General features: G+C 42.6%; 2 protein-coding genes across 3 annotated transcripts in view; both read left to right on the forward strand.

Annotated features, from left to right (window-relative positions):
* LOC103399936 (hydroxysteroid 11-beta-dehydrogenase 1-like protein) overlaps positions 1-3,064 on the forward strand; it is a 22,338-nt gene extending 19,274 nt beyond the window's left edge. For both annotated transcript variants that reach the window (XM_025065037.1, XM_025065038.1), the window contains exon 7: positions 1,877-3,064. In XM_025065037.1, the coding sequence (XP_024920805.1) occupies positions 1,877-1,925 (49 nt within the window). In that variant the 3' untranslated portion in view covers positions 1,926-3,064. The remainder of the gene's footprint in view (positions 1-1,876) is intronic.
* A 5,993-nt stretch (positions 3,065-9,057) lies between these two features.
* rgmd (RGM domain family, member D) overlaps positions 9,058-10,814 on the forward strand; it is a 17,930-nt gene continuing 16,173 nt past the window's right edge. The window contains exon 1 of the mRNA XM_008338567.3: positions 9,058-9,183. The gene's annotated coding sequence lies outside the window, so the exon portion shown is untranslated. The remainder of the gene's footprint in view (positions 9,184-10,814) is intronic.

The raw sequence follows: 10,814 nt of genomic DNA on the forward strand, positions 1-10,814 counted from the left end.
GAAAAAAAAACCCCCCCCTTCCCCCCCCCCCCCCCCGCCCCCCCCTTTGCTTTCACTGAAACGTAGAAGTTGAGATTTTGCCAATTTCCACCAACTCTGCGTTATGAGACATGGACCTTTGACAGGTGTTTGTTTGAATATCAAACGGAGCCGTGGAGGTCTGCAGATGGTGGGCAGATTGGATTCCAGACACTGGCATTAGTATGAGACGAGGACAGTGTCCATCTCTGTTTTAGCCTGACTCCACTGATGACCATCATCATGGTCTTCATCACCACGTCAACTGTGTGCACACAGTTTTATGAGGTCTAGACGTAGACGTAGTTCTGTAGTGGATCATAATCAAAGACAACTCCAACAAATATGTGAGACGTCTATGCGGAATTATAAACTGAATATTGTCTGAGATCAATTTGGAAAAGTGGATTTGTTTTTTAAATAATTTGTCTGTTCATCAGATTTGGTCTGGTGGCTGTTTGACTGGATGAATGGATGGATTTACAGATGATAAAAATGCCTGATGTGATTGATTTTGTTAATATTTCTTTCTTGTGTGCTTTATTTTTTTACCTGTTTGTTTTCATGTAGTAGAATATAATTGAAGATGAAAGGAGATGAAAGGAGATGAAAGGATTTTATCTATTTTATTACTATTTTTTATTGCTAAACGATTATATAACTTTTTCAGCCATTATTATTTTACTGTACTGTTTAAAAATTTTTAAAAAAGCAGAGTTCAATAATGCTTATCATTTTTACCTTGGTAGTTTTGTAAAGAAGAATAAAAAAACTGAAAAAAATGTACTAGTTCCACAATGTTGTTGTGTAGTGTGAAAAAGCACCAAAATAAATAATAAATAATATAATTTCTCTATATAATATAGAATATTGACTATAACCTAAAGCAGATGTGAATTGTAGTGTCTCAAAATGATGATGTCAGTTTAATTTTACTCAGTTCAGAAGGACAGCATCAATAATGACTTGTACAGTGTTGGATGGTAATAGTATTCATATGGTCTGTACAGTAAGGCTGCATGTATGTGAAAAGGCGTGGATGAGGTCGTGACACAGTGCTGGCTGTACAGTCAGACAACAGCAGGAAGGAATTCTCTAGACCAGAGCAACAGACACAGAAGCCCAGTGCTGTCATGATGCTGTCATGGTGTCCAGCAGGGGGGGGAATAGATTGTCCATCAGAGACAATAGCATATATATATATATATAAATATATATATATATATAAATATATAAATGTACCACCCACACGTACGAGTCTAATGAGGACCCAGGGTTAGAGCTGGACCATGAACAGTTCCTGAGGAGCAGTCCCAGACAGGGTCTGCTCTACTGATCAGATCAGTCCAATTTACTGTCAGAATTATTCATTTCTGTGTTTCAAAAAAATCTGTGTTCATTTACGACAGAGTTGCCGAGTTTATAATTACTTGGTTTAAATAAAAAAAATAAAAAAACAACTGAAAACACATTTTCTCTTTTAGTTTTTGTTTGTGCGCAGTTCAGTGAAAAAAAAAAGAACATAATAAAGACCAGATTGCTTATCGGACAGATATTTTTTTTTTTTTTTTGTATCCAGGTTTTTGGCTGGCCCAATGCCTGGTGAGCTGGCTAACTGATTTGCCAGAGGAATAAAATGAGAATAGGAGGAAAGTATGATTTGCTGGCGAGGTGCACCTCAGTGAGTCAACAGACTCTGGGCACTGCCAGAAAGGCTTGGTGTGCTGTGGTCCTGTGAGCCAGTCGGGTTGTTTGTTCTCGCTCGCTCGCTCTGCTTTTTGTCATTGCATTTCTGGTACAAATCGCAGCTCTACGTTGTTATACCTTCGTGATATATTTTCTTTATCGTCTCCTTCAGGTCCTCTGTGCTGCTGGAGAAGAATGCAGCGCTCGCCTCAAACAAATGAAAGCGTATAGGAGAGGTGAGAGGCCTGAGCCCAGGCTCATGTGGTTCAGTAGACAGCCCCAGCAGAACCAGGCCAAAGTCAACAGGAGCTACAGCACAGCCTGGTGTTCCTGCCCACATATACATCACCTGTTTGGGCCGGTTACATAACATTATAAGAGAACAACTGTTTGAGTGTGATTCTCTTCCTCCTACACACTTTTTACTCTGGAAGACTGAAGTGAGTGAGTAGCCTCGCAGACGTATCTGCAGGTTCACCGTGTCCAGGAACAGCTTAGGAACTGAACCAGCAAGAATCAAATCCTGAAGGGAAAGTCAAAATCCCCCTAAGGTTCTATTTTTTAGTTTAACTTTTGTGGAATTGAAGGGGATTTTTTAAAGCAATTCACAACCATCTGCACTTTCAGGACAAAAAAAAGTAAGTCCACACAACAAGTACCAGATGTGCCTCTGGGCTCCGCGGCCAAGTCTCCATCAGCAGCCAGCGCTCTCTTTCCCCTGAGGGTGGGAGGCCGGCAGCATGCATAATGCCTGAGCTGTTTCATGCAACAGGTAGCCTGCGTTTCCACATTTACCCCCCGCAGCTCTGTTGAAAAAAGGGATCCTGCAGATATCTCAGCAGGAGCAAACCCAGAAAAGTGAAGAAGAAGAAGAAGAGAGTCTCTCTTCCTCACAGCTCCATTGTGATCATCCCCATGCTGCTACCTACAATAACAATGACCTGTGGTCAAATGCATGGCCTCCAGCACCTGCTTCCTACTTCCACTGACCTTTGTCCACACTGACATTAAGACGTTAGCTGATTTTCCTAATCTCGATACAAGACAAACAGAGCTTCCAGAGGAGAAAGGACTCAGGGCCAAATTTGTCTTTTGTTTCTGGAAGATCTATCAAGGAGGGGGCGCACTAGCTCAAAGTTCCACTCCCACCTTCTTTCAAGAGAGAAATAGGAGGAGGGGGTCAGATGCAAGTCGAGCAGAACAGGAGACTGTTTTTTAAACAGGAGGTTTCTCCCTTCAGGTCAAACAAGTTGGCGAAGAATTGTTCCCCCAATAAAGACTTTTCATTGTATTTTTCACCCTGACAGAAACCACATGACACTGATGATTGTTAAAGGTCAATAAAAGACTCACATGCTAACACCGGCCTAACGCTGTGACGGCCATCCATTGGTAATTCATTTATCATTTTACTGCTGATTTCATTCAAAGTGTGTTAAAATCTCAAGCCGGGAAGTCCATCACAGTGACACCCATCCTCACCCATCCTCACCCTTTATGTCAGGGGTGACAAATGTATTTTCACTGAGGGGTCACATCAGTTCCTCTTAAAGGGCCGGTTGTAGCTGTACTCCATGGCATATTAGTACGTTTCTAAAATTGAATATTAAATTACAAATATTGTACATTTCTCTGTGTAATAAAAAAATTAATCAAGTTAGGAAACTCACTAGCATGGACCTTAATTTAAAGCAATTAAACACTTATTAAGCTCCCGCAGGCCACGCATGATGACACGGCGGGCCACATTTGGCCCGCGGGCCTTGAGTTTGACACACGTGCTTCATGTGGTCTTTCTTTAAATGAGTTCAAGGTGAGAAAAGCTCCTCAGAAAACCTCTGAACAAAGGCGAGATGGAGGTGCTGAAAGAAAGTGCCTCCTCTTTCAACTGTCGACGTGCTCGCGGCACCTCCTATCAAGAGGAGAAGAATCCCAGGAAGAAACAAAACTGAAGAGATGCAAAACAACGCCCGCCTCCTGCTGCCTGCTGATTGATTGAGTGGGACGCGTTCCATTTCTCTTCTTTTCAAAGTACTAAAGCCATGAAAAGAGTCAATGGGCATTTACATAAAGACACCAAGTGTAAAGCTGGATCTGGAGCAGAGAGAGTCCTGGTTTGACTGTTCTGGTTAGGAGCTCGTTTTATCTTTAAAAAGCTTCTTCCTCATGTCCTCACATTCAGCCGCCAGTGCTACGGTGGGATTTTAAACAATATATGGTTTATAAATGATATATGTTCGAGGTAAAATATATTAGCCAGGTGTCACTTTCTTTTCTCTCCTGCAGGATCAACTGCAGGTCGTTTTTAATTCCTTTGCACCACTGCGAGGTGTTATATGACGGGCTGCAGACGCAGCATCAGCTGCTGAAACGTATAAACATTTCCATTGGTACAACTATTTTAACAAAAAAATGCAATAACATGTTTGTTTGTTTCAACCAGGACAGCTTAAGAATTAGAAATAGAAATAAAATATTCTACAGCTCTTTTTTTTTAAACGCGGCCGTATCTTAAAGCTCTGGCCAACATTCTTCAGTCACACACAAAGTCGATTGTTGCCTTGTTTGTTCTCCCCGTCTTGTTTTCCTTTTCCCCACCCCGAGCTGCGAGTCTTTAGTCAGAGCTTTGCTTTGACAGGTGAAGATCAACCCACTGGCAACCATGTGGGAATGGAGGGGAGCGGCAGATGTGGGGGCCGCGGAGTTATTCTATACCTTTCCTACATGCAATAACACACTTGAGCAGGACAAAGTTCACAATGCGCCTTTATCCTCTTCTTTCACACATATTGCAACACTGTTTGACTCAGACGGGCATCCGCCAGACAATTACTACATTTAGCATAGCAGTGTTTATTACTCTGTGCTGTCAACAGTAAATGTTGAATGTCAACAACAGAATAGGCATTCAATTTAACATGAAAGTTTTTTGTTTTTTTTTGTTTTTTTTCAAATGTGTCCACTACAAGGGAGCAGCCTGTTTCTGTTTTGATGAATGGTCAGAGAGGAACAGTTGGGCATTAGCGACTTCCGCTGCTAACGCTTAAAAAACAGCGCAGTGATTAAAAAGCAATCACGTACCTAATTATGATAATGTCAATTGAGCTTGTCAAGGATGAATAATTTCAGGAGAGACAGTAAAATATACCTAACAAGGCCTTTTCTCAGCGGTAAACACGGCACTTTTAAAACTGTAATTAGCTCTGTAATGTTTAACACATGGCCGACAAGCCATCCATGGGTCCAACTTCCCTTTTCTCAACCACTTTCCCTGTCTCTCCATAGGACACACTTTCCACATAGCTGGAAATCTAACCGCACAACTAGGAAGCTGTCTCAGAAGGTGGGGGCAAAGTACAGGCGCGTGGAACTCAGCGATTGTTGGACAAATTGTTATTTTCCTGTGCTTGAAATAGACACAGAGGAAATGCAGAATGCTGATCTTACCGAGTATAAAATACTTTTGGCTGAGTACATTCCTGACTACTTTGCTACTTGGCGTTAGCATTATATACTTCCAAAACTGTCCTTTCCAGAGCTGACGCCAACTAACGCGGCACCCCTGCATCCAGCCAGAACAGAGAGCGCCACAGTTCTGTCCAGAAACTCCCCCTCGTGCATCCTCTCCTTACACCCACCCCTGATTCAAAAATGCCCCCTTGAGAGACAGACCCTGATAATCGGTCACAGATTTTTGCTGGCAGGAGACAAAGGGACCTCCTATACACCCCTGCACAGCTGTCTTCATCACAATCTCTGCACCCCACTAGTTGTCTCCCTTCCAACACGCCCCCCCTCGCCCCACACTACAGCCACGGTCCATCGACGGACCAGAGCTCAGCCACTCCTCAGCCCCAAAACACAGAGCCTTTCACAGCCACAGAGAAGCCTCTCATGACCCCGACTTTACACCCCTGTCCCACCCTCTTCATACCCTCGGGCCAGAGTGGGATCTGTGAGACCTTTGGAACTGTTCCTTTAGCTGATCCAACCTGCTGAGGTCATAGAGATGGTCTGGATGAGATCAGAGCACCTGTATCTCAGGTTTTTACTCAATAAGATCTCTTCTTTTCCATCGTTGTGGTTGTGTGATTAACACCAATGGTCCAATAGCAGCTATTGTGACAAATGTGATTGGTGTTACCTGGTTAGGTACTGCATGAACAAAAATAAAATAAAATAAAATAAAATAAAATAAAATAAAATAAAATAAAATAAAATAAAATAAAATAAAATAAAATAAAATAAAATAAAATAAAATAAAATTGAGTGGGATAATAAAACTGAGAACATTGCCCATTTCTGACCATAAAATAACATTGTCAAACCAACAAGCACCGAGAAGCCACACAGATTAGAAACGTATTCACACAGGAAACAGAAAAAAAAGTGCAGGGACACGTTTCACCTCCTGCTCTCACCCTCTCCTACCTATGATAATGGCTTGCATGTGCAGAGCCGGTGTTAAATTGAAGACTTAGGACAGAGAAGACTAAAACAGACACACGGCTGAAAAAAAAGCATAAATAGGAAAAGTTATGGTGATGAAAGACGGGGGAAAGAAGAAGGCAGAGGGAAAGAACGGTGAGTGGGAAGAGGGAGAATAAAGTGATTAGAATTCCAGTCACAACCAGCGCAGCAGTTTGTGCAGTGATCCTGGATTTTCTGAGCTACAGAGCAAAGCTGTTCCCAAGGGGCTCCTGGTAAGGCATAGGTCAACCACCCCTTTCCTGACTCACCACATGTTAAAGGAATTCAGTGGTGCATTGTGGGATATGACACTGGTAACCCCCAAACTAAGTTTCCACATGACTAAAACACACATTCTCCAACCTGTCTGCAATTTCAACTGTGGAAAAAAAAAAAAAAAAGAAAATCTGTCATGCATCGCCATGTGTACAACATATTACCTATTAGGTATACTCTCTCTCTCTCTCTCTCTCTATATATATATATATATATATATATATACTATATATATATATATATACTGTATATACTATATATATACTGTATATACTGTACATATATATATATATATAACTTCTTATCAGTTATCTATATACCAAAAGGTCGTCTTCTCCTTCATTTCCCTCTTTCTTTTCCTGTCCTTTCTCAATGCTATTTTTCTTGCCTTCCCCCCTTCCTCACCGCTCCTTTCTCCTCCTCACCCGACTTGCAAGTAATTGCAGGTTATTAGTAATCACATCTAAACTTTATTGGCTGTAACTATCTGCTTTTACAGATAGTTGACAGAAATATATTTAGGAGATTGAAAAAAATAGTTCTAGGTCTTGACACTCAGGATTTTAGTTTTTATCAGGACTTTTGTATCATGACCGTAGGAGAATTTGGTCAGAACTGTGGGTGTCCATTTTGTTTTTCGTGGGGGGATTACTGCCGGGTTCCTATCTTCCTAGCTCTGGGACCGTGGATGAATGACGGAGATGACGGACATCTGTCGGCCACTCATGCTAAAAAGGGGTGGAGGGAAAAAAAGAAAAAGAAAAACAACTAGAAGACAGACAAAAACAATAGTCTAAAGAAAGATTGGTACTTATAAGGGAAATACCATCGTAAAAAACAATGTAAAAGGTTAGGAGCGGAGCTAAAGAACAAAGGGATTCATGGCTGGTATCCCCAGGCTGAGTCCTCGTGAGCCTGCGGCTACTATTTGGAGCCACAACAGGCCTCAGGGAGATCCTGGCCACAGGTGGTGTCCAGCAGCTGCTGCATGTCTGTGTCCACAAACACACTGTGCCCGCACTAATGCACATTCTGCAAACATCATACACCGATGCACACACACACACACACACACACACGCCCACACCCACACACACACACACAACAGATAGAACCACATTTAAATGCTTGTCACAACATGCACACGCTCACATTTAGAACATAACTGACACCATGCAAAATATATCCTCTCTGAACACACTGGCATAGACAGACAGATATTTCCACTGATAAGTCAACTGACGCATTCTATACAAGAACACCCGTTGATTATTTTTAAATACACCGTCGATGCCAGGGCCGCACATTTGCCCGCAGCTGTTGGGCGGCTGAGTAGAGGAGCGAAAAATATAAATTCTGATATGTTCATAGACAAACGTTTACGGACTCCACAGATGCACACAACCAAGTGCCATAAAACAAATGTGCAGTGTTCTCAAGGAGACATTCTCACACCCACACAGATTCCTGTCAGGAAAGACTGTCCATCGTTTTCATATAATGTAATACTAGACACATACACTGTACAGGCCGAGGGACAAAAATAAAATCACAACTGCCCCTTGATTTCTGCATTTCAACAGTTTCTTCCACACAATTTCACACACGTGGGAAACAACAGAAGCAATGTATTTTGGATTCCAGAGCAAATAGGCAACAAATTAAAACCGGCAGTTTTAAGTGATGGGTTTCATCACGTCACATGACTAAAACATTATGCAAACACTTTTTAATGCAATTGTTTCTCTAATTGGTCCAAGGATTTGAACTTGTTGCCCTACAGTATAAATATGTGACTCATTTCAGGGAAGAAAAGGCAACAAACATGTGTCATTTGACTAATGCAGTTACAGGCACACACGTAATCCAGTTTAATAAGAATAATGATAGAACGTGTCGATCATTGAAAACAACAGCGATGCCACGTTTGCCACAGGACTGAGGTGTCGCTGCAGAATCACATTCTCTGTCTGTCAACCTTCCAGCGTCATGTGTTTTCTTGCCACACTTAACAGAATCAGTGCAGCCTGAAGATTCTGGTTTGTCATGACCGCCCCTCTGAACCATCATCCAGTTGTGGCTCTGATCAGTAGATTACCTGCCTCCCTGCCCTGACATGGATAATATGTCACAGGCTGTAAAACAAAAACACATTCACAGCCATGGGTAGCCATCACTGATCTAGTTAACTGAGTAAGATTAAGTGTGAGTCAGTAATGATATGATTGAATTGATGATCTTGTAAAACAGGGGTGCCCAACCGCCGGTCCATGTAATAAGAAGAATAAAGTCAAAAAGATGTTTTATTTTGAGAACTTACGGCTGATACCGGCCGACCAGTCCTAAGTATAACACTGGTCATTTAGAATGATTTTTCTATAGACGTTCATATGGAGTACCTTCTGTTACATTCTACCATTAGTGTATGGAAGCAGACAGGATCCAAATGAAATACTCAGGAGACTGTCTTACAAGTGCAGAGAATGTATTTACGAAGTGAAAGATATCACAACCTCACTGGGCCTCAGGAACAAAGAGCAACAATCCCACCAAGACAGAGTGAGGGAGAGAGGTACATGCAGTATAAACCCAGGGCACCAGGTGACAGGAGAGAGACTGATGACAGACACAGCTAAGTGTGATCACACTAATCAACTCCACACAGGAGGAAAGGGAGACGAAGAAACCTCACAACTTCCAAAGATCGCCAATAAGGGACCAGATATAGTCAAGGTCAGTAGGTCCAGGCCCTATATACTGTATATATTGTTTTTAAAATATTTTTTTCACTATATATATATATATATATACACACTGCATATATATACACTGCAGTGGCGCTTTGGCCCAGAGGCGATGTCTCTGTCATTGGTGTGGAACCCCAGGGTTCACCTCCTGGGCAAGTTAGAATCCCGGTTAGGGCGGTTGGTACCTTCCAGTGGACTCACCACCCGCAGGAAGGTTTTGGTACGGTGCAATGTGATTTGGGTGGAGACTGCTGCCCCCGCGACCCGGTAACGTATAAGCGGCTGAAAATGGATGGATGGATGGATGGATATATACACTTCATTTATGTACACTGTAAATATATATATATATATATATATATATTTACACTGCATTTCCATCACCTGAACAGCCAAACCAAACTAACAGATTGATTGACTCACACCTGAGTCACTGCAGATTCTTGTGTGTTGCTGTAGTAGCAGCTAATATTTGCCCACCTCCAGCAAAGATGATGGATAAACCTACAACCGGTATTGTACATGTGCTGTTCAGCTTAAAAAAAAACCCAGTGTTTCTGATTTAATCACATCCACGCACTGTGAATCAGGTCGGCGCGGTAACATGACTCGACACAGGTTGCACAACAGCGAGATTGAAACAGCAATTTATGAGGTGTTTAGAGAGAGATTAACAACATATTTTCTATTTATCGCTCTCTTTTGTATGGCCCTATTGTCCAGACTGAGTTAAGATGATGGATTTAGGGCGTGTGAATGTTGTCAGGGATTTCGATTCTACAGACGGGGGAATAAATACATGCACATTTGGATCAGTGCGCGCGCTCTCTGCGATGCTAATACATGAAAGTGAGGTGGGTGGTTATTCAGTCAGGACTGCAGGCCTCGTCTTGCCCCTGTGTGATCAGACATATATCTATCATCACATGACTGTGCTGCAGGGGAAGATCTGAGCAGAATTCATGGGATTATTGTCGGCCTCCTCCAGCGTTTGTCTTTTAGGAAGCCTGGGACGGGGGGTGGAGGGCGAAGGGTGGGGCTTTAAAATCTGACAAATTGCTGAAAATTGCCTTCACACCGTCATTCCTGTTTGGACACACTTGGCACATCTGGTTGTGATCTGGCAACAAAAGCGCGGCGGTGGAGGGCTCAGCTCTCAGAACAGCGCTCCACAGTATTCACTCCTCATTTGGTTTGCAAACATAGTGGCAATCATCCCACCCTCCCCCCACTCTCCCCCCTCCACTCTCTCTGTTGGGTGTTAGGTTTTAACGGTGTTGTGTCATAAGACTTGGCAGTTAGCGTCGGAGCATTCCTGAGCTCCTCTTCTGCTTCGAGGCAATCAGTGGGATGAAACTGAGGCGTCTGCGAAGATGAATGGCGCTGCGAGCCGAGCGCAGTTTTCAAAGAGGAAAGCTGCTCACAATCTGTGAGGCTCGAGACGCAGACGATGAGATGTTTGCAGAAATAAATTCTCGGTGTTTGGCGTGATGCATGATGCAGCACACATGCATCCTCCATAACTCACACACATTTAATGTGCAGTTCAAAAGTGAAGCATCACAGTCCACAGAGATCTCTCTGTTGGTATGTGACTGATCACAGTGTGTGGTGCAG

This window comes from Cynoglossus semilaevis, chromosome 2, assembly GCF_000523025.1.
Source record: "Cynoglossus semilaevis isolate Cse_v1.0 chromosome 2, Cse_v1.0, whole genome shotgun sequence".
Classification (NCBI taxonomy): Eukaryota; Metazoa; Chordata; class Actinopteri; order Pleuronectiformes; family Cynoglossidae; genus Cynoglossus; species Cynoglossus semilaevis.